The 27,553-nt window shown below is 45.6% G+C and overlaps 2 protein-coding genes across 3 annotated transcripts; both read left to right on the top strand.

The window, feature by feature from the left end:
• The first annotated feature begins 494 nt into the window (after positions 1 to 494).
• On the top strand, positions 495 to 7,602 carry LOC121004102 (oocyte zinc finger protein XlCOF7.1-like). Its single transcript, XM_040436207.1, has 7 exons — positions 495 to 616; positions 2,181 to 2,292; positions 2,386 to 2,815; positions 4,791 to 4,904; positions 5,305 to 5,475; positions 5,549 to 5,660; positions 5,745 to 7,602. Exons 2-7 carry the CDS (start codon positions 2,258 to 2,260, stop codon positions 6,932 to 6,934), a joined length of 2,052 nt encoding a protein of 683 aa, XP_040292141.1. The 5' UTR covers positions 495 to 616; positions 2,181 to 2,257; the 3' UTR covers positions 6,935 to 7,602.
• Positions 7,603 to 18,507: 10,905 nt separating this feature from the next.
• LOC121004116 (oocyte zinc finger protein XlCOF7.1-like) lies at positions 18,508 to 25,084 on the top strand. 2 transcript variants are annotated; one of them, XM_040436243.1, is made up of 6 exons: positions 18,508 to 18,562; positions 19,494 to 19,642; positions 21,897 to 22,017; positions 22,522 to 22,707; positions 22,795 to 22,918; positions 23,009 to 25,084. In XM_040436243.1, the coding sequence occupies exons 3-6, from the start codon at positions 21,940 to 21,942 to the stop codon at positions 24,034 to 24,036; spliced, it is 1,416 nt and encodes a 471-aa protein (XP_040292177.1). In that variant the 5' UTR covers positions 18,508 to 18,562; positions 19,494 to 19,642; positions 21,897 to 21,939; the 3' UTR covers positions 24,037 to 25,084. The 2 variants fall into 2 exon arrangements, with proteins under 2 accessions (XP_040292177.1, XP_040292178.1); XM_040436244.1 differs by lacking the exon at positions 19,494 to 19,642 and having other exon boundaries at positions 18,518 to 18,562.
• The last annotated feature ends 2,469 nt before the right edge of the window (positions 25,085 to 27,553 follow it).

The raw sequence follows: 27,553 nt of genomic DNA on the forward strand, positions 1-27,553 counted from the left end.
CTGTGGGCAGATGCTGTTATGGCTCCCCTGGCTGTCACTGTTATGGAGGCACTGAGGTTATTGGCTGAACTGTTTTACTGTGGCAGATGCTGTTGTGGCGCCGCCCTGGCTGTCACTGTTATGGAAGCACTGAGGTTATGGGCTGAACTGTTTTACTGTGGCAGAACGCTGTTGTGGCGCCCCCTGGCTGTTACTGTATGGAGGCACTGAGGTTATTGACTGAACTGTTTTACTGTGGGCAGACGCTGTTGTGGGCGCCCCCTGGCTGTCACTGTAGCTATCAGTGTAATGGGGATACTGACAGGTCACCATCTGTGTAGGCTTGTCACGTTATATATATATGGAGGAGTCGACGACGTTCTCCTCGTCGCCGCTGTTTACTCTGTCAGGGACACAATAGGACACACGCGCCTCCTCTCATGACACGTGACAGGGCAGGGATCCGGGCGCAGCGGCAGCTGATTGGCTGATGCAACACACGTGAGTGAATGTGGCGCCTGCATGACCGGAATTCCGGTGAGGGTTGAGGAGGAGGAGGCGAGATGTAACGGAGGCGACATCAACCGCGTCCTGAACGCGACTGCGGGGCCTGAGAGGTGTATGTGCCGGAGAATAGGTAGCGGTGGTGGATATAAGGAGAGATAGTCTGCAGATCTGTGGGCGGGTGTAAGGAGGACACTACTCGAGGTTCAGGCTTCTGTGCCTGCAGCTGGTGCTCAGCAGGGTTCTTAGAAGTTGGCTTCCTTAAAGGGGGTTCTCTCACTTCAGTTAGTGGCATTTATCATGTAGAAGAAAGTTAATACAAAGCAAATACTAATGTATTTGGATTGTCCATATTCATTTTTCCATCACATTATACACTGCTCGTCTCCATGGTTACAGACCACCCTGCAATCCATCAGTGGTGGTCGTGCTTGCATCCCTCTGGTGGCCGGGACCATGGGAGTGTGGTTTTTTTCCTATAGTGTGGTAAGCACGACCTCCACTGAGGATTGCAGGTGGTCTGTAACCATGGAAACGAGCAGTGTATAAAGTGATGAAAAAATAAATCCAGCCAGCAAAGGAAGCAATATGGACAATCACAATACATTAGTAAGTGCTTTGTATGAACTTCCTCTACATGATAAATGCCAGTTACTGAAGTGACAGTAATTGTCCAAACGCTGCAGTAATTTCTGTTTGACCAGTTGCCAACGCTTAAAAAAACCAAAGCCAGTTGGTCACTGGTGCCGAGGGGGCCCTATCCGTTGTCACATGCACTGTTGCAGCCAATCCTTGTGCCCACTGAGGCCAGTGAATGGCTGCAGCAGTGCACATGACAATGGACGGGACAGCACACCAATGGGGCAGTCTGGACCTAAAGTAGTAGGGCCAGGACTCTATCTGCACTGGGTAAGCGGCTTTGTTTTTCTTTAACCTGTTCATTGTTCGGGCTTTAACTAAAAATGTTGTGGGATTTGGACAGTCCCTTTAAATGCTTGCTATTCTAAGTTGTTGGTGACAACTGCTCATTAAAGGGGTTGTGTCACTTCAGCAAATGGCATTTGTCATGTATAGAAAGTTAATACAAGCCACTTACCATGTATATTGTTATTATCCATATTGCCTCCTTTTGGCTGGATTCATTTTTCCATCACATTATACATGGCTCGTTTCCATGGTTACAACCACCTTGTAATCCAGCAGCAGTGGCGGTGCTTGCACACCATAGGAAAAAGCACCAACCTATGTGCGCTCCCACGGTCCTGACCACTAGAGAGGTTGATGCTTTTTCCTATAGTGTGCAAGCACGACCACCATTGCTGGATTGCAGGGTGGTCGTAACCATGGATATGAGCCGTGTATAATGGGATGATAAAATGAATCCAGTCAGCAAAGGAAGCAATATGGAGAATAACAATACATTAGTAAGTGCCTTGTATTAACTTTCTCTACATAATAAATGCCACTTGCTGAGGTGAGGCAACCCCTTTAAGTCTCCCTCTGTTTCTGTTGAAAGTTATGTTACCTAAATGTGTGTTTTGAGTAATTTTTAAGACTCTTCTAAAAAAAACGACAGCTACAGCTTCTGAATGCACTTACCTGGTCTGTTAGTTTGCTTTTTGTGGGTATTGCTCCTTAGCCTTCTTGGATCATCTGTCAGCTTCTGGAGCTTTCACTATTGTAACTTCTTTTCACAGATCCTTATAGAGCCTTTTGCTTTCCTCTTGAGAATCTGGCACAACACTCCTTCAGGACTTGTCCTTGACCTCATCAGATGAAGAAGTCTCCCACAGAAGTGGTCGTAACAGGGTTAGTGGAGAGTGGCAGTGAGGTGGCTAGTGGTGTCCCCTTGTTCCTTCCATTACTTGCCTGGCTTTACATTGTCTTCTCCTCTCCCCGCAGGAGTAAAATGCCACGATGTTTCGTACAGCGGTGCTCTTCTTCAGGCAGGAAGAAACTGTTGCCCAACGTTATCTTGCATGTTTTTCCGAACCGCCTAGATAAGATCAGGACATGGCTGCTATGCATTGAGAAGAGTGGGCAGGAGATTGGGAGTATCGATGACACTGCCGAAATGATACTGGAGGCCAAAAAGGGTGACCGCTACCGAATCTGCTCGGAACATTTCACGGAAGATTGTTACGTGCCTGGAGGCCTGCGCAAGACATTGAAAAGAGACGCTGTTCCCTCAGTGTTCAAAGATGTGCCTCCACAAGAAGAGTGGGTAAAGCCACCACGGAAGCGACCTCACGTGGATCCTTTTATGCGACGTCAGCGCAGACCCAACCATGTTGTAACCGTTAGCCCTGTGCTCCGTCATTATGGTGACTCGGTGAGTGTCTTGTGTGTTATCTTGAGTGATCAGCCCAAGAACTGGGCCCTGCAGAGAGAAAGCCGCGCATGTGCTGCATGCTCTTTGTTTGCTGCAGCGCCCCAATTTTGAGATAGGTGCTGCTCCAATCTGACATCTATTGCATATCCTGTCTATCGATATGCCATATATGTCCCGATGGAAAAAGGCCTTTTAAGTGCTGTTTTATTGCAGCAATCACCGCACGTAAAAGATGCAGTCACCCAACGTTTACATGGGGCAGTGATCATGAAGTGGCGCATTCTTCCCAATCATCAGCCTGTGTTAAACCTCCAGTTATAAAACAGCCTTCCATAAATGAATAGTACAGGCAGGGGTCGCAGTGATGCCTGTACAGGCAATTTTACTCCTTTAAAGGGGTTATCCAATCCTATAAAAAGCTCCATATGCCGGCCCCCTCACACTGAAAAACTTACCTGGCTCCCCGCACCGCTGCAGCTGCTTCTCCCCGTGTGTGTGTGGTGTGGGGTGGGGCAGCCAATGGCAGACGGGGACGAGCCTCCCTAGTGTCACCCGCGATTCTAGCGAGGCTCGTCGCCGCCTGCCATTGGCTGCTCCCCCCCACACCCCCTGAAATCGGATGTTTTCATCCGCGCACAGGGAGAAGCTGCAGGGAGTGGGGAGCCAGGTAAGTATATTCAGTGTGGGGGTCCTGGCATATGGGGGGGCTTTTTATACTCTCGGATAACCCCTATTAATAAAGGCTTTTGTACTTCCACGCATGAGACTCTTATCAGCCCAGCCTGTCTAGTCTGTACAGTTCCTACTTCCTGCCCTATTAAACTTTAAACACTCCAAACAGGCTGCGCTGCACTCTGGATCACTGCGGGAGCCCAGCACTGACTGTAACGTCCAGCATTGAAGATGACTCCGATGTCTAGGCTAAACTCCCTAGATGGTGTGGTCAGTAGTGACCCCCGGCAGCTGGGGAGTTAGAATGCATTCGTGGGGTGCCATGGCAGCTTAGATGTGGGTCTATTAGTGTGTGCCACAGGCACAGCCTAATAGACTGCCTGTACGATGATAGGCTATTATACAGAAGAAAAAAATGCTGAAAAATCAGCGTCTTATTTCATATTCCTTCATGGCTAGAAATATTCCTTTAGAATGCTAAGAGGAGTATTTTTACTCTTCCAGTAAGAATATAGTGCGACCTTTGAGTACAGGTGAATATAAGAAACTTTGTAATATATTACAGAAGAATGCTTCTGTCTGCTTTTATCAGGATGCTTTGCTTTCCTGCTTTTAACATTGGTGTCTATGGAGAACAGAGGGGGATGAGAAGGCTGCTGGATGAAAGAAACGCCAACTGCAGTTTCTTAGCTCTGCTACACTTATACACATTCAATAACTGTCAGCAGACTCCCTCCCGGCTTCACCATACACATACATGTTTGGCTTGGCCACAAGTATCTGTCTATGCTCTGGGAGAGTGGAAAAAGCTACAGTTCCTGCGGCTGCGTTTCTCCCAGGAGAACAAAAGGATTGGACGAAAATATAAATTTTACTCGATCCTTGTCTCTGCCGACATCATCTTTAGGAGGATAGTTGTTAGCCGGAACCGTTGTGGGTCCTCTTGCTAAAGATGCTTTCTTGCACTTTTATTGAGATGGAAGTGCCTCCATCTGCTGTACATAATATTTCACATTGCTCCTGTATTATCTGCTTCTCCCTGCGGCCTGCCTATGTACACTGGACAGTATGATTGCTTCCCACCCTCCTGCATCCATATACATCGGATTATCAGTGGTCCAGTAGTCATTGATTGTGATTTCCTGGCCTCCAGTTGACTTTATTACAGCTCTTTGAGATGAAAGTATGGCCTCAGAACAGAATCTGTTTGTGGGAAATGTATCTGTACATATATCCTTGTGTATGCAAGTACCTTCATGTACCCTGCCCCGTCTGTAATAACCTCTTTCCATTTCACTTCTAGGCAAATCCAGAGTCAAAAGAACAACCGCAAGCCCAAGAAAAAACAGACAGAAGCATGATTTCCGAAAATATATTCAACCTCACCCTTGAGATTATGTGCCTGCTGACTGGAGAGGTGAGGAATTATGGGAATTATGTAATATGACTCCACTCATTTCAAGGTGTGGGATTATGGGAATGATATTGCATATGTGGGGTTGGGTTGGGATCTTAAAACTACAACGAAACGCTTCCGTTATAATAATACAACCGACGGCATCCGTTCAGAGCGGATCCGGTTGTATTATAACCCAAAAAAATCGGCATGGGAACACCACAAATTGGAACGAATTGCATTCTGGTGCACTCTGTTCTGGTTTGTTCACTTCTGTCCCCATTGACTATGAATGGGGACAAAACTGAAGCCGATGTGAAAGTAGCCTAAGATGCACGTGTGTGTAATTAGATATTTTTTTTTTTTCAGGGTGTCTTTCTTTCCTCAGAGAATTTCTCAAAGAAGTTTTCTTATTTTGTAGGACTGTATGGTTGTGAAGAAGACATCAGGTGAGGAAGTTGCCCCCATCAGGAATCCACATATCTCAGGAGGATGGAGCAGGACCCAGAGCCCTACTACAGTGTATTCACCTCAGAATGAGAAGAAGATACTGGAATTGACCTTCAGGATCATTCAGCAGCTGACTGGGGAGGTGAGCACTGCTGGAAACAGTGGAGCATAGGAACATCAAAGAATTCCATACTACAATAATGCCTTTTTTTCAGGATTCATTAAACCGTGAGGATGCTACCATCTCTTTCTCCATGGATAAGATGAAGACTGCTGAAGGAGGGAAGGAGGGCTTGGGGGCAAGTCATCACAGAGTGCCTTCTCCAGGTGAGGGATTTACCCAATGGGTGAAATTTATAATTGCAGAACATACAATTGAAATCTAATGATGCTGTGTTTAATTCCCTCCAGGTCCATTTGTAAAAAAACTGCTACACTATAAATCAATTTTTGCTAAAGAGGAAACTACTTCACAAGAAGAACGTAATTTAGTAGACCCAGGAGCTTCTGCCCTCACAGAAGATACAAAGTGTAGACCTATTTACATTAAAGGGGAACCAGACTCCTGTGAAGAAACAAATGTAACGGATTCAGATTTTTATGTTTCTGGCAATTCGACAGAGCAATATCCATCTTATGTTAAACCTGAGTCTACTGTGATCGATGGAGGTGGTGATCATGATGAACTCTCAAATGCGGGCCATATACAGTATACGTCTGTCCGGATTAAAGAGGAACCTGTCTTATATGAAGAAAGAATCATCACAGGTCCTGATTACACGTCCCCGGATGAGTTCCAATACACATGTTTCAAGATCAAAGATGAGTCTATGTCAGATGCCGAAGGAAATTCTGCAGACACCAATGATTACAGACGCACTAGGCGCACTGCCTGTAAGCAGTATGCAGCTTATAGTTCTGATGAGGAAACCGATTCATGTGAAGAAGGAACCGCATCTGAAACTGACGTTTTTACACCTGTAGATCATACACCGCAGTATCCATCAACTTGCTCAGAAACTGCTCCCACAATATATGGGGGTAACCACCTGCAGGATGACTTTCTAAGTTTTGATGAGGGCAGTAGCTTTGACACTGATGTATCTGCCCTTATTAAACATGCACAGACAAAATACAGTTTTGCACCAATTGAAGAAGGTTCAGGTTCTGATGAAGGTGAAGATGAAATTGCAGCCAACATTGAAACTCAAATCACCAAAGATCTTCCACAACCTAAGGCTTCTTCAGGGACAGAAGAGGCGGGTGGCGAGGAAGGCTCTGCCTCGCAAGTGAAAAAAGATTACAAATGCTCTGAGTGTTCTGAAATATTTGTCCGCAGGTCAGAGTTTGCAGACCACCGGAGAAATCACAGAAGAGAAAGATTGACATGTCCAGAGTGTGGGAAGCTCTTTTCTAACAAACCTAGCCTTCTAAATCATCTGACGGGCCATACAGGAGAGAAACCGTACTCGTGTCCAATTTGTGGGAAATGTTTCACTCGAAATAGCAATCTCATTGTCCATCAAGCAATTCATATGGAGAGAAGCCCCTTGGGTACCCGAAATGTGAGCGATGTTATATACATAAATCCAGTTTTGTGAGATGTTGGAAGATGACCACTCATACCAAGTGATGACACTCGAAGATTCTTCCATGGAGGAAGCCATTTTTCATACAATGTGCATGAGAGGAAAGATCTTGCTGTTCATTGTCTTTCAGTTGTTCAGTGGAGTCTGACTTTTTGTAACTTTATCAACCTTAGCATGCTTGTAATACCTGTGAGACGGTGCCCCCACCCCACTGACCATTGATGGTCTTGACCAATTGTTTCCTTTTGTGTTGGTCTTTTTTGGTAATTTAGTTGTTCTACGCCAAAGTCTTGAGTATTAGCGTTAGTCCTTCCAAACAAGATGTTTTTTGCCAAAAGTTTTTGTCTAATAATGAGACAATTTGCCGAAAAAAAGGCTCTTTTTCCTTGCCAAAAAGGTGGGATTTTTTTCTTTGACGTATAGCCTTGGATGATCACATATAATGGATGCAAAGAATAGATCTATTTTTTATTTGCACAAACTGCAATTCGTGATGGGAGTTTTACCTAAGTTGCGCATTTCATTTTTATTTTTTTTCCTTTTCTTTTTGCATGACTTCAGGTTATTTTTTTCATATTGAAAATAACAATGTCTTTATTAAAAGGCTGTTTATTAACCACCTCCTTTTTTCCGATGTGTGCTGGTGCTTGTAAGTAATAACTTCTGGTAATTAAACATTTGTGAACGTATCCTCAGTACTCTGCTAAGAAAGTAAGTGTGATGTCTTGTAGCGGCTCAAAGGTCTATGAGATGTTGTCATCTTCTACCTTCTTTAATTTTCTGGGCCAGTCAGAAGAGAGGATGTGAAGGGGCATCAGACTTAAATATTTTTGAATGGCAGGGAGGGGTTAAAATGGTAAAACACGTAATACTTCAAACCCCCTCTTCCCCAGGCACCTCCATTCTGGTCCTCCTGGCCATGCTTTGTTTACATGGCTGCAGTGGTGACATGCCAATATACCACCAATCACTATCCTCAGTGGTCTCACACAATTTACCGCTGAGGTCCGTGATTGGCTGCAGTGGTCACACAATAATGTGCATGTATACTGAAGTCAGTCACTGGCCTCAGCAGTATACAGCACAAAACCACTGATATCAATGATTGACTCCATCAGTCTTGTGCAGTATATGTGCAGATCATTGCTGCAGCCAAAAAGATGGTGCAATGGTGGGGATGAACTGGGCCATGGCACTGGAGGAAGTTTTTACTTTATTTTAACCCCTTCCTTGCCACTTAGCAATATTTCATTTAACAGGGACAACCCCTTTAAAAGGGTTGTCACTTCAGCGAATAGCATCATGTAGACAAGTTAATACAAGGCATTTACTAATGTATTGTGATTGTCCATATTGCCTCCTTTGCTGGCCGGGTTCATTTTTTCCATCACATTATACACTGCTTGTTTTCAGTGGTTGTGACCACCCTGTAGCCCAGCAGTGGTGGCCATTCTTGCAGACTATAGGAAAAAGTGCCAGCCTCTCTGGCACCATGATAGTGCACTTAGGCACACATGCGCAGCAGTTCCCAGCCTGGTCACCTTGTATCTGCGCTGCAACGGTGGTCTTAACCCCTGGAAACGAGCAGTGTATAATGTGATGGAATTAATTTAAGAGAGCAAAGGAGGCAATGGTGAGAGCCACATTGATCGCTAAAATGAGGAATTGAAGCACTGTGTCTCCTCGCTGCTAGAGACGCACTCCTCAGAGTCTGAGATAATGCTTTGTGTGAGCGATCGGCAGGTGAATCAGCACTTGGACCTCCCCCAATCAAAACCTTTAAAGGGCATCTGTCAGCAGATTTGTACCTATGACACAGGCTGACCTGTTACATGTGTGCTTGGCAGCTGAAGGGATCTGTCTTGGTCCCATGTTCATATGTTCCTGCGTTGCTGAGAAAAATGAAATTGTAAAATATGCAAATTAGTCTCTAGGAGCAACGGGGGCGTTGCCATTACACCTAGAGGCTCTGCTCTCTGCAACTGCCGCACCCTCTGCACTTTCATTGACAGGGACGGGCAGTGAAAACACGATCACTCCTGGTCCTGTTTCATAGGTACAAATCTGCTGACAGATGCCCTTTAGTAGGTCACTATGAAATATCAAGTTTTTTGAAAGTACAGTTATGGACAGAATGTGCTGGAGAAGAAGGCCATATCCTTGTGGTTAGCTGCAGTGAGAAATCCTTGGAAATAAGCCACATTTATATGGGTGGAAAATCTGCCCATAGACTAGCTCCAATCAATGATGTTCCTCTATACTCGATTAGTACATTTAAATCGTCCTACTGTATGGGGATGATGGATTGATAGTATGAGCATTCATCTCCATATGGCTTGTATATTTTCTGCAGCACATCCCCCTATTTAACCTTCCTGCTCAGTGCTGTACATGTACAGTGTAGGGCGGGTCTTTAGCCCTGTGTTTGCTGTTTAAACCATCTTTAATGTCTGCGATTGGCGATAAAGCCGATTTACACCCGTTTAACCCCTTACTGACCAGCGCCGTACATGTACAGCACTAATGGCACCTGCTCGTGGGCACCATAGCCGCCGATTGCCTGCTGTTTCCTAAAGCAGACACCCGCGGTTAATATCCGACTGGCGGTAATGCTGCTCATAGTCTTTTAACCCTTCAGATGCTGTGGTCAAACTTGACCACGGCATCTGGACAGGACGTGCTGAGTCTGATGTGATCCGGCTGCCCTCGGCGAGGATCAGGTGGAGCAGGATATAGTGTGCGGCAGCTCCTGTGTGACGGAAGGCTGCTGCACATTAGTTCCTATGGAGCCCCTGCCTGTGGAACATAGTATAAAGCCCGTGGATTCTATAAAAGAAGCAAGCTAATGATTGCTTGTTATATTTCCCAAGGGGAACTAAAAAAAAAAAGTGTAAAAAAAAAAAAAAAATGCTAAAGGTTATTATTCAAAGTCACAATTTTACATATAAAAATAAACATAGGTATTGCCGCTTCCAAAACTGTCTGAACCATCTAATATATAAAGCTGAGTGTATGTATGTTTGTGTGTATGTCCGTTAAAGGAATCCGCACCGTCACATTTACAATCACGAAATTTGGCACACAGGTACATCAGGTGTCCGGGAAGGTTTTAGACCAGGTCTAAAAAATGCATTAGCCAGTAGAAGCCTGGTCACATGACCCTTATCAGCCAATAGAAGCTTGCAGGCCCTTAGTCTCCACTGCACACAATTTTACATCAGGTTTCCGTAATAACCCAGACATTTTTCTTCACTGCTGTAGGTCAGCTTTAAAGGGGCAGGGCGCTGTGGATGACACTGTTAGGCCCCTTTCACACGGGCGTTGCAGGAAAATAAGTGGGTGCGTTGCGGGAACACGCGTGATTTTTCCGCGCGAGTGCAAAACATTGTAATGCGTTTTGCACTCGTGTGAGAAAAATCGTGCGTGTTTGGTACCCGAACTTCTTCACAGAAGTTTGGGCTTGGGTTAGGTGTTCTGTAGATTGTATTATTTTCCCTTATAACATGGTTATAAGGGAAAATAATAGCATTCTGAATACAGAATGCATAGTAAAATAGGGCTGGAGGGGATAAATTTTTTTTTTAACTCGCCTTAGTCCACTTGTTCGTGCAGCCCGGCATCTCCTTCTGTCTCCTTTGCTGAACAGGACCTGTGGTGATGTCACTCCGGTCCTCACATGATCTCTGAGTGCGGGTGCAATGCGTTCAACTCGCGCATCGCATCCGCGCGGAATACTCGCCTGTGTGAAAGGGGCCTTAAGGGAGTGGAGTGGAGTGCTGTGGAGGTCGCAGGTAGGGTGGTCATTCAGACCACTCTCAAAAGATGGACTTAAACCCCACCGCCAGGTCCCGACTTCGGATAAAACATCTGAAGTCAATTCACATAAAACAGGAGCTCTGTACAGTATTAGAATGTATTGGCTCCGATGAGCCGAAGTTTCGCGTAATAACTTCATAAAGGTACCACTTGGATCCAAACCAGAGTTTGGGAAATGTTTTTTTTACAGTACAAATTAATTTATGAAGTTATTATGTGAAGTCTCTCGAGACTTCGCGGAGCAATAACTTCGGCTCATCGGAGCCAATACATTCTAATACTGTACGGAGCTCCTGCTCCGTACAGTATTGGAGCAAAGTTTTATGCGAATCGACTTGGGATGTTTCATCCGAAGTCGATTCGCTCATCCCTAGTTATGACTAACAAATTCACCGGTAAGAAGATTACCTTTCTAACAGGTCAGGGAAAAACATTTTTTGTGAGTGTTTCTTTCATAAAAACTGTATTTTCTTGGGGATAGGCCAGCATAGAAGCATGAATATGGCATCATTTTACTCAACATGCTCAACTCTACCTGACTGTATGCCTGGTTTAATAGTTGATCACGTGGGCGTATGGTATTTACTATATTATACATGATCTCCCTTGTATAGGGAGATGGATATGCAAAGAGGTATCTCCCAGTGAAAGAGAATCATCTAGCGCCACCTCGGTATATACTGTATGTACACCGTTGCGCACCCTGATCTCCTCCACTCTTTACATACTGTATACCCTCCCTGTTCATCACCTCTGCTCTGTATACCCTCGCTGTCTGCCGTCACCTCTGCTTAGTCTATAATGTATACCCCCTCTCGTCCCATCACCTCTGCTCTGTCTATACTGTATACCTTCCCTGTCCTATCACCTCTGCTCTGTATATACTGTATACCCTCACTGCCTCCTCACCTCTGCTCTGTCTATACTGTATACAGGGGCATAACTACCATAGCGTCAGACCATGCCAGGTTGGGATTATCTCCTCTTCTACTGGGGGAAAACTTTGATAGGACTCTACCCTCTAAAGCTGGGGTGCACAACCTGCGGCCCGGGGGCCACATGCGGCCCTTGATACCATTCTGTGCGGCCCCCAACCATCTGGTAACAGACATGTATGCCTATGTCTTGTGGCTGCTCACATGCATGTTTCATGTATTCTCCCATTAGATGGGAGTCCTGGAGGTATAACTAGACATTTATGATATACTGTATAACTGTGTGTACAATACGCAATAAATACAGTATTTCACTTGTTAATACCCCTTTAACTTTTATTTTTGGCCCTTGTTATTCCTTCAGTCTGACAATGTGGCCCCTACCCAGGAAACGTTGTACACCCCTGCTCTAACCCTAAGTTCACACCTGAGCGTTTTACAGCGCGTTCCTACGCGCTGTAAAACGCACAACAAGGAGAAACCAATGCTTCCCTATGGGAATGGTTCTCACCTGGGCGTTTTACAGCGCGTACGATCGCGCAGTAAAACGCCCGACGCTCAAACAAGTACTTGAGCTTCTTTGGGGCGTTTTGTCGCGCGTTCCCGTACATAGATTTTGGGGAACGTGCGACAATGGGCGTTCGCTTGTCTCTGTATGCACGCTTGTAAACGCCCGTACAATCGCGCATACAGAGCGCTCCTTTCAGAACGCTCAGGTGTGAACCCAGGGTAAAGAAACAACTTTTAGCAAATGAGGCAGTGGAAAAATGGCCCAAGGGCAGAAACTCTTCTGTCCTGTGTGGGGGGCCTGGTTTGATCCTTGCTATGGGGCCCTTACTTCTCTATGTATGCCACTGCCGTATACCCTCACTGTCCCATCACCTCTGCTCTGTATATACTGTATACTTTCCCTGTTCCATCACCTCTGCCCTGTATAAATACCCTAACTGTCCCCCATCACCTCTGCCCTGTCTATACTGTATTCCCTCACTGCCTCCTCACCTCTCCTCTGTACATACTGTATACCCTGCCTGTCCCATCACCTCTGTACATACTGTATACCCTGCCTGTCCCATCACCTCTGTTCTGTATACCCTGCCTGTCCCATCACCTCTGTTCTGTATACCCTGCCTGTCCCATCACCTCTGTTCTGTATACCCTGCCTGTCCCATCACCTCTGTTCTGTATACCCTGCCTGTCCCATCACCTCTGCTCTGTCTATACCCTATACCCTCACTGCCTGTCCCATCACCTCTGCTCTGTCTATACCCTATACCCTCACTGCCTGTCCCATCACCTCTGCTCTGTCTATACCCTATACCCTCACTGCCTGTCCCATCTACGACTCCCAGCATGCTCCATTTATTTCTATAGAGTTCTGAGCAGCCAAGCAAGGGGGGCATCTTGGGAGTTGTAGTTTTACCACAGCTGGAGTGCCAAGGTTAGCCATCACTGCCCTATACCCTCACTGCCTCATCACCTCTGCTCTGTCTATACCCTATACCAGTGGTGGCGAACCTATGGCACGGGTGCCAGTGGTGGCACTAAAAGCCCTCTATCTGGGCACCCGCACCCTGGAAAAAGTCTATGGTGTGCCAATATGCCTTAGACTTTTCCTGCCATTCATCAGCACAGGGTGCACTATGAACAGCACAGGCAGCGCACTGAATGGACTCAGGCTATTATAGCTACATGATAAAGTACATGGAAGATATACTATATTGGTATTCAGGTTAAATTGCTGTGTTGGCACTTTGCGATAAATAAGTGGGTTTTCAGTTGCAGTTTGGGCACTCTGTCCCTAAAAGGTTCACCATCGCTGCCCTATACCCTCACTGCCTCATAACCATTGCTCTGTCTATCGGGAGCACCCAGGAATTTTGTCTAGGGGGGGGATTCCGAAAGGCAAAGAAATGTGGCACGTGTAGTGCGCTGTGCCAATTCTTTTGCCTGCCCATTTTTTAAAGCCCCCTTTATATTTAAAAATGCAGGGGGGGGGGGGGTGTGTGTGTAGTGTGTTGCGCTGATTCTTTTACTTGGCGATTCTAAAAGCTCTGCAGGAACAACAATGCGGCACACGCATTTTTTAGCCCTGCCCATTATTAAAAGCCCCTCCTACATATAATAGGCCACTCCCAACGAACACTGTACAGCTGAAATTCTATTGTTGAGGCCTGTCTCTACACATCATACGGAGAGGGGAGGTCTGTCCTGGCTGCACTGCCCGCTTATACAACAAGCTACAGCCAGGAAGCTCCTCCGCTCTCCTCCCTCCCCAGATCCTGCTCAAGGCCTGTGGTTCCCCCCCACCATCTGCCACCCGCCCGTGGCCGGCTGCCCCCTTGGCCATCCTCACCCAGCTCTAAATCCTTCTGCAAATGGCAGGGGGAGGAGCCGGAGCATCTCCTCTTCTACATAGTGCCCCATACCTCTTACATCCAGTGATGTCACCTTTGTTGTAGACGTTCTTTCTTTATCTTCTCCATTCAGACCAGACCGCCATGATGATTTTTCAGCCATCTCCCATCTCTGCAGAGATTAACAGACATTAGTTTCCCACATTTCCATCAGCTATATGGGGAGGGAGCCGGCCTGTCTCACTGCGCTCTGGGACAGGAGGAAGTGCGCCGGTAAGCTCCTCCTCCTGCACGGCACAGTGTGCAGGAGATAGTGATGGGAAGTTCGGATCTTTTAGGTGAATCGGTTCATTTGAATCAGCTCATTCGGATCAGAATCGGATCTTCGGTTCACTTGGCGAGTCAGACTGCTGAGCTGACTCGCAAGTGAACTGAAGACTCTAGGTGCCGGTGCGCATGCGCAGCTGCTGACTCAGTCAGTGACACTGCAGTGAGTCGGCTCTTCAGCTCTCTGAAGTTGAACTCGTCTCTGATTAGTATTGAGTGAGTCAGGAAGAGTGATTTTTTTATAGTAAAGGGAAGCTGACGTTGGACAGGAGGACTTAGGAGTCAGAAGCTGTCACTGTGGTGTGCAATGTGAATTGTTGTCTGTTGTGCATTGTTCCCCACAGTGACAACAGTCTGACACTGACAGTAGTACAACCAACCAAGTGAAGTGAAATGTGAATGCAGCACAGGGAGAACTATGTGCTGAACTGTGTCATCTGTCCCTTCTCTTATCTCTCTGCTCCTGTCCCTTAATCTCATCACTGCTGCAACAAGAGCCAACAGCCTCAGCCTCAGTGTAACCTGTTCTACAGTCTGAAGACTCCCGGCTCTTTCAACTCAATGAATAGAATGAGTCACTAACTAATCGGATCTTTAGATTCTTGTGACTCATTCCATTCATTTAGACTCCCTGACCCTGCACTACTCCGAGGACTCGAGTCAGAGCTGCTAGTGTGCTGTGCTGGCCTCGCCCCCTCAGCTCTGGTCGGTGATTGGTTTTTTGGGCCGGGAGGGGAGGGGCTGCCAGAAGCAGCTTCCACTCTAAGATCATATTACTGACTCCTCCCAGTCCCGCCCTCAGGCTCCTGCTCCAGCGTGAGATGAGCTGAGCGTCTGTCAGCATTGCTGTGTGCTGTGACTGAGCTGAGCCGGTTCAAACGGATCGGATCACTCTGAACTGAATCGATTGGAGGAGCGCTCTGAAGGATGGCCAGGGTCCGGACAACTGGCGGCCGCGGTCCGTATTTGGACCGCGGTCCGCATTTGGACCGCGGTCCGCCAGTTGAGTACCCCTGCCCTATACCCTCACTGCCTCATCACCACTGCTCTGTCTATACCGCATAGCCTCACTGTCCGCCATCACCTCTGCTCTGTATATACTGATCTTGGGATTGAACTGGCCAAGGATGTTGCTGGATACCCTGAAGAGCACATTGTGTAGTACGGGCAGTCATCTTGTTGGAACTCTGCGTCCCAAAAAAGGCAGTAAGAGTGCTTCCACTATGTCCTGGACATACCAAGGGCTGGTCAATGTTTGCTCCCCAAATACCAGACAGGAACGGCCATGGTTAGCTAATGGCACCCCACATCTTGTCACCTATGTGTCTCTGTGCTATGAAAATAGGCACTCTCCAATCCTCCTGCAAAATCTGTTATGGCCATCAATGGCAAACGGTAGTGTTCAGTGATAAAAGCAGGTTGTGCCTTGGTACTACTGATGGCCGTAGAAGAGTTCTGTGCAACAAATCTGCAACAGTCTTGAGAAGAGGCGTCTCAAAGGGGACGTTATTAACTTCTCTAAATGGCCTGTACAAAAATATGGTGAATAGCTGTTCCCCGTTATTACTGTAGCGTTGGGTTGCCTGACCTGGAACATGGCAGATAGGCGCCAGTTCCATTCCTGGGAGCCGCATCTCTAGAACAAAGCTTCCATACTGAATTAGACAGCACCATGCATGTTTCTGCCCTCCATTCATTTCTATGGTAACACTGAAAATAGACGATTGCTGGCTCAGCTATTTCAGGCTGTTCCATAGAAGTGAATGCAGCAGTGGCCGCGCTTGCGTGGTTTGGTCTCCATTAATTTCTATAGGACTTCCAAAAATAGGTGAGAGCCACACAGCTATTTTTGGTGCTCCCATTAAAATAGAATGGAGGACGGCCGCCCATGCGTGGTGTGCCCACCTGAACTTTGGGGGCTCTGTTATAGGTATGAGTCCCAGAGGTTCTATCTGACATTGATGTGCTGTATTCTGTTGTCTTCCCATATACCAATCCCCCGCTGCCTGACCTCCGTATTGACACTTCTTGCCTGCCCTGACCTCGGACCGTTTACCGTTAAGCACGTACTCTGTCTGCTCTGACTTTGGCCCCTTTGGTCATACTGAAATTCTCATCCACTTTGCTGGTGTAGTGTCCCACTAGGTAGGCGTGGGCACTACACAAGGGTCAATTGGGTGACGTGTTACTCCTGCTCACAAGGGACAGTAATGTTATATTTAACTGTGCACTTTAATGTATTTTCTATGTGTTTTTACATGCAATGTTTCCCCTGTGTCATGCATAGCAGGCCTAAGAGGGTGTAGTTAGGCATCCTAGAAGCTAGAGGGAGCTAGAGAGCCCTAGTATAAATGTTCAGGCCCAGACAGGGAGGAGTTAGGTCATAGTCAGGAGTGTGTGGAGACAGAAGTGAGAAGGCACCAGCCCGAGATATGCTGAGGGCCTCCTCCTGACGTGCAGCTAGACAGTCCTGGTTTCTAGTTGCCTTAGTAGGCTAAGAAGAGTACAGCCTGCCTGGAGACCAGTTATTCAGCCAGCTAACACAGATGAGATACCCCAGTAGTAGGACAGCACCTCCTGGGAGAAACCTGCAGCCACCTTTTAAAGCCAGCACGGAAGACAGCTAGGAAAAGAAGGTATTGTAACCTTAAGCAAGTGCCAATACTGGAAGAAGGATTTTATACCAAGGATTTAAGCCAGCACGTAGGCATCCGGGCCTTGGGATCCAGCCAGCTAGAATAGCTGAGGGGATAGAGCAGCATTGCACTGCAAAGCATTAACTGTTTACCCTCCAAGTATCTTGCAAGATTGAAACCTGCTGTGAAGTAAACCTGCTGTGCATTTTGTATGATAAAGGACTGCATTATATACCACTGCAACTGTATGTAAAAAGTTGGACTGTTCCACCAAGTAAAGCAACGTTTGGTTTACCAACTGCGTACTCTATTAATCCTCCTACAAATCAGTGTGTCACCGATACAGGCACTGGCGTCACGATCCTTAAAGGGACCTTACCTAAGACACTCAAAACACCTACAACATCCAGGGCACCTCACATACCATCAGGCCTGGTCCCTAACTACAGAGTGTGCCCCAGAGGAACTAGTGTCTGCCTCTCCTTCACTGTTGCATGCCTGCCCAGGGTTCTCCTCAGAAAAGTGAGTAACCCTCGATTGCCCATACCGTGACCTCACTGTCGCAATACCCTGCAGGTCTGGCGTGCTGCACTGGTACTGTATGATGCTGTGGATTTGCCGCACGAAAATCCGCAACAACAAATCTGCAGCTAACCCCCGGCCTGTCAGTTGTTGCCGTTGCATTTTTCTTGTGCGAATTTCACCCTTTTCAATGGAACGGTGCGATCCGCAGAAACTCCAGATGAAAACTGAACCAAAAACATGATATAGTGTGGATTTATGTGCGGTTTTTTTTATTATTTTTTGTGTGCAGCCACCCTCAAATCTGTGGAATAGTCATCTTAGGATGCGGTCTCAGCGGGAACCGTGGATGGTTGTAAAAAAGGCTTAGTGACTTGGCGTCTTTTTTCGGCAGTACTATGTAACGGTCACAACAAAATCCACATGTAAAACATTGTGAAAATCTGCAACAGAATACACAATAATGCCTGAAAATACACAGTATGTGGAAGCGCTATACCCACGATACATCTGCATGTGGATATGAGGCTGACGAGTAACGTCTAGGTGTTAGTATGTCTGTCAGATATTTACCCTTGCATCTTTGACATTACCGTACCATTGTATGCTGCATAGCAGTCTTCTGCTCCTTGTTATCAGCCACGTGCAGCAACAGAGCGGCTGACTAAACATTGCTGGATATATACAGTTAGTTATATATATCCTCTAGAACAGGGATCAGCAACCTTCGGCACTCAGCTGCTGTGAAACTACAACTCCCAGCATGCAAACCTGCTCGGCTCCCATAGAAGTGAATGGAGCATTCCGGGAGTTGTAGTTTCACAGCAGCTGGACTGCCGGAGGTTGCTGATCCCTGCTCTAGAATTTGCAGCTCACGTGCCTGCTGCTGGTAAACAAAGTGTTAAAAGCCAGGTCTTGCCATGGCTCCTCCTGGCAGGAGGTACTACTTACCATGTGACTGCTGAGGTCAGGTGGCTTTCTCCCAGAATTCCCTGCCAAGCACTTCCTGCATGATGCCTGTGTGTAGAGGCTGCTGCTTCCTAGAAGGTAATCTCAGTATAACCATGCACTGGCTGTGTATTATCCACCCATGATACCTTGTGTGTAAGAACTTTATTATTATTACTCTGATGACATTCTATGCCCATGATATTATGTAGTGTGGTATTATATAATGGCCCACCCTGGAGTTCTGTGACACAAGGGCACAGTACGTGTCATTTTCAGCAGAGTGTATGGTATTCCTTATAAATCACACATCAGCTGCTGCAGAACATCTTTCTATGCTTTTCAGGGGAGTAGTGTTCTATAATACAAGCTAAGCTGCTGCTCCTGAACCTTAAAGGGGTTGTGCATTAATTTCTTCACGTCTCAGACTGTCGGGATCCACGTTGGTGATCATATTTACCTGGTCCCCGGCTCGTTTGCTCCCCTTCCTCCGTTGCTCGTCTCAGGTCCCGCCATGTAATCTCCACTGGCTGCTGCTCCCCTTGTGTCATGTCATATGGTCGCATGATGCAAGGGAACAGATCACTGCTGCGGCCAGTGATTGGCTGCGCTGGGACCACACCAGAAGTTTACACGGAGGGACCCGAGACGAGCAGCGGAGATTGGGGAGCACACAAGTCGGGGATCAGGTAAATATAATAACCAACGCACATCCCGCCAGTTTGAGAGGTCTGGAAATTAGTGCATAACCCTAATAGTAATAAAAAATTATAATAATAAAAGTGAGCAATACATGTCACTTAGTGGTGGGTGGACAAGCTGTGACACCGACTACTGTCGGAACAGATGAGCACCACTGATTTCTGTGTAATTAGGCTCTGTTCACATCACATTTATTACATCTGGACAGACATACTAAATGGAAGCAGCAGCAACCGTCACTCATAGGTAGGGCTGGGCAATTGATCGACAAATAACCAAAACGCAGCCCCACTAACCGATGTAATCTTGCCCATGTCTGTTATTTCAGTTTGGTTACTGCCAGCGCCATTTTAGACTCACCAGTGGACAGCACAGAGGGCAGGAAACGGCGGGAGACAGAGCCAGGTGGCTTGCCCGGTTTGACCAGTGTTGGCAGAGCTGCTGTGACAAGATGGGGAAGGATCTGATCTGGGAAGTGTGAGTGAGACACAGCGGGGCTGTGCCCATGTCCTATTCCAGAAGAAAACTGTGTGCCCTGGATGTTGGAGGGATGTTAGTGAGGGGCTTCTGCGGGCTCTTACGTAGAGGACCTGGTCAATGATGCCACTCTGTGCCCAGGAACCAGCCCAGTCAACTTCTTCCTCTAGGCCTGGTCAGCATAGCGTCCAACTACTTGACTACATCTTCCCCTAGCATGTTAGGCTACTTTCACACTCGCGTTTTGGCTTTCCGTTTGTGAGATCCATTCAGGGCTCTCAAAATCTGTCCAAAACAGATCAGTTTTGCCCTAATGCATTCTGAATGGAAAATTGACATACTACCGATAAGATTGGCAAATAATTAACTTTGCTGGTACTGTACTACACTGTCCACGTAGAAAAACCACACGCCTTCTGAGTTGTGTGTAGGTAGCCTTAGGCTTCCTGCACACGATGCAGAATACATGTTTTTTTCCCTGTGCGGGTTCCCATGCGGAAAAACAGCAGCATAATGCAGTACCAGCAAAGTGGATTAAATTGCGCAAATCTTATGTACATTTTGTGGATTTTTGTATGCAGAAATTGACCTGCTGTGCGGACTTCCAAATCTTCAGTATGTCAATTATGTTTGCAACTTTAGCTGCGGATTTTTCCCTTTTCCAATGAAGGGTGAGATCTGCAGCAAAACCACATCTAATCCACAGTTACAAAAAGGGGATTTTGGTGCAGAAACAGGGATTTTATGTGTGTGCAGGAAGCCTAAGGGCAGTTTTAGACAAGCCTGTCCGCATCTTTTGCGGCCCCATTGAAGTGAAAGGGTTCCGTATCTGAGCCGCCAAAACTGCGGCTCGGATGCGGACCAAATCAACGGCCGTGTGCATGAAGCCTAATGCTGTCTCTCTGGATCCGGCGTTGCCGCCCAGCCCCATTTAAGGGGTTGTCTAAGTTATTTTTATTGATGACCTATCCTCAGGATAGGTCATCAGTAAGATATTGGCGGGATTCTGACACCCGGCGCCGTGCCATTGCAGCTTACTCTTCATTGTTAAACTGCTCGCCATTGCATCAGCAGCGGTCAGCAGGTGTAACTACAGAAGCCGTCCAATTCACTTCAATAGGACCCGCTGTTGCGACGTTGAGCAGGTAAACAATGTAGTGAAGGCTGCGCTGGCACGTCTTGCGCCTTCTCTTTAACCAGCTGATTGCGAGGGTATCGGGTGTTGGACCCCTGCCAATCTGGTATTGTGAGGATAGGTCATCAATAAAAATAATATGAACAACCCCTTTAAAGGAATTCTGTCATGAGATTTGAGGCCTATAACCTAAACATATGGCCAGGTCCCTACTAATAACCTGGATCCGAAACTGTCCTTATTAAATGTGCCTGTGGCTCTATTAGCACATAAAACAGGTTTTTATAACCTGTCATTCACCTACCTAAGGTGTCCAAGGGGACGTCGCTTCATACAGGGTGCCCGGCTGCAGCCATCTCAGTTTGGTGCCCAGCGCCGCCTTCCCAGTTGAAACCGCCACCCTCCCTTTCTATAGAGCCGCATTCCTCACCTCAGCACCGCCTCTGAAATCGTCCGCTCCCTCAGCCAGATCCCGTGCGGCTGTGAGAGGATGGCTGCAATAGAGCGGTCAAGGCAGGTTTAAGCGAAGTGCGCCGGACGGCACATGCGCACTTCGCTCAACGAGGTCGCTGCCAGGAGTCCGCACGGGCGCATCAGGTTATACCTAGTGCGCACGCGCGGGATCTGGCTGAGGGAGCGGACGATTTCGGAGGCGGCGCTGAGGTGAGGAAGGCGGCTCTATAGAAAGGGAGGGCGGCGATTTCAACTGGGAAGGCGGCGCTGGGCACCAGACGGAGATGGCTGCAGCCCGGCACCCTGTATGAAGCGACGTCCCCTTGGGCACCTTAGGTAGGTGAATGACAGGTTATAAAAACCTGTTTTATGTGCTAATAGAGCCACAGGCACATTTAATAAGGACAGTTTCGGATTCAGGTTATTAGTAGGGACCTGGCCATATGTTTATGTTATAGGCCTCAAATCTCATGACAGAATGCCTTTAAGTATAATGGGGAACAGCAGACATCTGGCCGAAACTATGGCAAGAATCGACCGGACAAAAGCCCGATGTACTTACTTTACTATACAACATATTTGGGCATTCGTTTCATGTTGTCATGCCACACAAACATTACATAGTGTACGTGTCTAGTACAATGTACTGAATGAATCTCATTACAGATTTCAGGTCTGAAACATTCATTTCTCTACTGTGTCACTGAAAATGGACAAAAAACAGAGTGATCCAACCGAGCAGGTCCTAAACCTCACCCTGGAGATTATCCTTCTGCTGACTGGAGAGGTGAAGGAATTATGGCACATGATCCCCCTCTTTATGCTTTACTGTTCTACTAGCAATCTAGAGTATGAATGAGGAAACATGTCTTAAATGTTTTGCGTATGTAAGACTAGGTTCATATCTCCGGCATATTTTCTGTTCCATTCTGGGAGTAAAAAAATAAATAATTCCATCTCCGGATCAGCGATATGAAGGACACCATTGGTGCCCGATGAAGTCTGTCAAAGTAGTGCAGTATGCACTTTTTACAGAATCTGTTAACTGAGCCTCTGCTGCAGATGTGCAGTTGTACATGGAGGGAACGTGGCGCTTTTCCGAGAGATGTACTCGGCTATCTCCAGCGCTCCCATAGAGAATGAGTGGCAGTGCACATGCACAACCTGACGCTCCATCAGAACAGGGGAACATTCTTGTGACTGGTGTGGGTCCCAAGTTGGACCTCCAGCGGATAGGGGATAATGTAATAACTTGGCTCAACCCCCATAATCATTCTTTGTCATTATGTAGGATTATTTTGTTGTGAAGAAATCAGGAGAGAGAGCAACGAATAGAAGTCTTCAGGTTGTAGAAGGAACTTGCAGGGTGCTGACAGATGTTCACCTACCTTTGCCTCAGTCTATGACACACAAGCCAGACAATAAGCAGAGGATCTTAGAACTGACCAACAAGATCATTGAGCTGCTGACTGAAGAGGTGAGTGCTGCCGGGAATACTGGGACCTTATATGGTAACACAAGGGATAATGTATCTGAATGATGACTTTATCATTGTATGTGTCAGGTTCCTATAAGATGTCAGGATATCACTGTCCATTTCTCCATGGAAGAGTGGGAGTATTTAGAAGGAAACAAGGATCTGTACAAGGATGTAATGATAGAGAATGAGCAGCCTCTCACATCTTTAGGTAAGAGTTATATTATTGACCACAAAATATAGTAGAAAACTGAGAGTTTAAATTTGATCTTCTTCTGATATCTGATCTTCTTTCTACCAGGTTTACCCACAGGTAGTACGAATGAATATCTACCTATGCAGATTCAGGAGGACCAATACAGGGAAGACTTAACAAATCCTGACATTTATCCACCTACAGATCATATACAACAAGGTCCTTCTCATATTACGGAGGAGCCACACTCATGTGACGGAAGCAATCTAATAGAATCTACACAACAATATCCATTCACTTATGTTAAGGAGGATCCAGTCTCGTGTAATGGTGGCACCCTCACAGACCAAAACAAGTGTGCAGCTACATATTCTCATGCATTGCAATATGAATTTACTTATATTGAGGAAGAGCCAAGTACATGTGATGGAGGAAATTTCAAATATCCGAACAATACACCATTGGATCATACACACAGATATCTGCCTTCTCACAATAAGGATGAAACAGTCTTACTAGATGGAGATTCCCTCACAAACCCCAACATTTATCAGGTAAAAGATCATTCCTCACAATGTTCATCTCATGTTAATGAGGATCCAGCCCCATGTAGAGGTGCAAACCAATATCCCTCAACTTATGTGAAAGATGGTAAAAATCCAGATACGAATTCTCCAGAGTCTCAAAGTGTTGCTAATGGCCACATCAGTGTACAATATTCTTGTTCTGAATGCAAGAAATGTTTTTGGTCTATGGCAGAGTTAGTATCGCATCAAGGAATTCATACAGCAGCAAAATTACTTCAGAGTGGAACCCATGTCTTTACCACAGCAATTGTGCATGCTCCCCCTGAACCACCTGTTAAGCATAAATTGTTGACTTGCTCCAAGTGTGGGAGAACATTCTATACCAAATCGTCACTTGTGGGACATATGAAGACTCATTGGAAAGTCAATCACTTACAGAATGAAACATATAAATGTGATCAGTGTGGGAAGTGTTTCTTAAGTAAATCACTACTTAATATGCATTTAAGACTCCATTCTGGAGAAAGACCTTATGCCTGTAGCACGTGTGGAGATTGCTTCATGAGAACTTGTGATCTTGGCAAACATCAAAGAAAACATCAATAAAGAGCAAGAATTGTGCCTTCAGGTTAGTGAATGTCCTCCAATGCCCATATGGAAAAAGGACAAACACAAGAGAATATCTAGTAAAAGATTTTCTACATGAAATTATCTAATATGGTGACTGGTGTGAAAGATATCCTCCAACTTATTTTATGGCCTCTACTGATGATAATTTATTTTCCTGTATCTGTTTCTTTCATGATGTATGTTGATGTTGGGTTTGACCTTTCTTAGAATTTGAAATTTTTTCCCTGGGCTCATCCATCACTCCGTATTGTAGCTCTGGCGTATAGATCCACACTGTGGTGCTCATAGACTGGTCTATACTGTACCTCCAGGTTTAATTAATTTTATACCACCATACAGGGTCCATTAACCCACAGGTCTGTATACTGTAAGATAACAATTGAAAGGAGATGTTGTCCGAGAACAGTAGGAAACCGCATTTAACGTGATGGGTACACCACTCTGGTCAAGAAATGATGATTCTTGAATAAACCTAGAATACATTCAGTGATGTTGAACAGGGGTGATATAACTTGGTGACAGTGAAACCTTAGAACAGAACTCACAAGCTCATGGCCGGATCGTGTGAACTTGCAAAGTGGATCCTTTATAAGGTTGGAGAATAAGAAGATTTTTAGTTTCAGACTACTAGACCTTCTGTAACCTCATAAATGATAGGTATAAGGTGTTGCATAATTATCTGTTTTGTAGCCACTTGGTCTAAGGCCTCATGCACCTGGCTATGTTTAGGTGAGCTTCTACAGAATGTAGAAATGCAGACTCTGTTCACCATCATGCCTTATTTCCCAGAATCTGCTTTGAGGAAGTGGCTCTTCATGTATGCTCAGGTAGACTTCAGCTCATAGCCAGAGCTTACAACTGTTGGCACTGGGAGGCTTGTTAACATTACTGGTTTCACTCAAACAGTGAGTTAGGCCCATGGCATAAAATTCTAACCCTCCTGTGCTAGAGGCTGATATAAACTGCAAGTATGGAGAATGCTGAGTCAGCTCATTTAATATAGAGAAATCTTATATTCACTATGTTAAACAAAAGTCCTCTATGATCTTAAAATGACATGCACATTGGTGCTCTTGGGTGACAACTGCAATTATCATACTCTATTAGGACACAGGTGTATTTGGTGACTCCTCCACAAAGGGCATCTCCAAGACTGGGAACCCACAGTCAGTGGGCCAGTCAGGGTGCAAGAGTGGGGGGGGGGGGGGGAAACAGTCATTAGCGCTGCGAGTCAAACACCAACTTCCTATTTCTGCTGCTTCCACCCCGCCCCCAGTCATTGTCATCAGTGTTGACCAGCACAGTACCCCCTGTAATGTCACTTCCTCTGTAGAGCAGTATGGGGAAAGCATACAATTATTGTAAAGAGATCACTGGAATACAGCACAGCCTGCTATAACCACCTAGCTATAAGTCAATGGCCGGCTCTATATAACATGCATACCATTTTATTTTAAAAATAATTCACCTAAAAATACCAATTATACAATCTAAAAAAGGAAATAAAATAAAAAAATACATATACAATATATATCTCTTAATAGCATGTAATTTAGCAGTTGTAATCACAGTCCCTCTTTTGGTTCCTATTGCGGAGCTCACACAACTTTTGGAATCTTTGTTAATACAGTTGTGTTCAAAATAATAGTAGTCAGACATCACTAACCTGATCAATCACTGTTTTTGGTAGAAATGATATTTCTACATGCCAAATAATTTACTAGCGCGTGTAGTAGAGTAAAAGAAACCAAACAGACCCAACAGTCATGACATGCATGCTGCTGATTCTCTGTAATTCAATCATTCTTTGAAAAACAGGTGCCAATTATTGCCTTTAATTAAGGAAGGAAGTCAGCAAATGTTGTACATGCTGGTTACAGTGCATTTCTCTCTGAAATGCTGAGGAAAATAGGTTGTTCTAGACATTGTTCAGAAGAACAGCGTACCTTGATTAAAAAGTTGATTGGAGAGGGGAAAACAAAGAAGTGCAGAAAATAATAGGCTGCTCAGTTAAAATGATTGCAAATGCTTTAAAATAGCAACCAAAACCTGAAAGACGTGGAAGAAAGCGAAAAACTACCATTCGAATGGATAGAAGAATAGCCAAAATGGCAAGGACTCTGCCAACAATCAGCTCCAGGAAGATCAAAGAAGGTCTAAAGTTACCTGTGAGTACTGTTACAATTAGAAGACGCCTATGTGAAGCCAAGGTATCTGCAAGGAGCCCCCGCAAAGTTCTACTGTTGAAAAAAAGACATGTGCTGAAGAGGTTACAATTTGCCAAAGAGCACATTGACTGGCCTAAAGAGACATTTTGTGGACTGATGAAAGTAAGATTGTTCTTTTTGGGTCTAGTGGCCGGAGAGAGTTTGTCAGATGACCCCCAAACACTGAATTCAAGCCACAGTACACTGTGAAGACAGTGAAGCATGGTGGCGCAAGCATCATGATATGGGGATGTTTCTCATACTACGGTGTTGGGTCTATTTATTGCATACCAGGGATCATGGATCAGTTTGAATACATCAGAATACTTGAAGAGGTCATGCTGCCTTATGCTGAAGAGGAAATGCCCTTGAAATGGGTGTTCCAACAAGACAACGACCCCAAACACACCAGTAAACGTGCAACATCTTGGTTCCAGACCAACAAGATTGACGTTATGGAGTGGTCAGCCCAATCCCCGGATCTTAATCCAATAGAAAACTTGTGGGGAGATATAAAAAATGCAGTTTCTGAGGCAAAACCAAGAAATAGAGAAGAACTGTGGAATGTAGTCCAATCATCCTAGGCTGGAATACCTGTTCACAGGTGCCAGAAGTTGGTTGACTCCATGCAACACAGATGTACAGCAGTTCTCAGAAACAGCGGTTATACAACTAAATATTAGTTAAGTAATTCAAAGGAAAGCTAAATCTTTAAACATTTTTCAGTTTATATAGTGAATGTTTGAGTTTGTAAAGAATACAAACACTGCTATTTTCACTTCTAATATTCACTTTTCTTCAATTTGTTTAGAGGAACAACACAAATTTTATATATTTTTCTTCATGTTTTGATTTGGAATAGAATGTGTAGTGTTCCCAATGCATTTGTGTGTATGGAAATAAAAGCTATTAGAAGGATTTTGAGCTTTATTCACTTTTTTTAAACACACTGCTATTATTTTGAACACAACTGTATGTAGCGGTCTTAGGGCTCTTTCACACCTGCGTTATTGTCTTCCGGCATAGAGTTCCGTCGTCGGGGCTCTATGCCGGAAGAATCCTGATCAGGATTATCCTAATGCATTCTGAATGGAGAGTAATCCGTTCAGGATGCATCAGGATGTCTTCAGTTCCGGTACGGAAGGTTTGTTGGCCGGAGAAAATACCGCAGCATGCTGCGCTTTTTGCTCCGGCCAAAAATCCGGAACACTTGCCGCAAGGCCGGATCCGGAATTAATGCCCATTGGAAGGCATTAATCCGGATCCGGCCTTAAGCTAAACGTCGT

Source organism: Bufo bufo, chromosome 6 (assembly GCF_905171765.1).
Source record: "Bufo bufo chromosome 6, aBufBuf1.1, whole genome shotgun sequence".
NCBI classification, from domain to species: domain Eukaryota; kingdom Metazoa; phylum Chordata; class Amphibia; order Anura; family Bufonidae; genus Bufo; species Bufo bufo.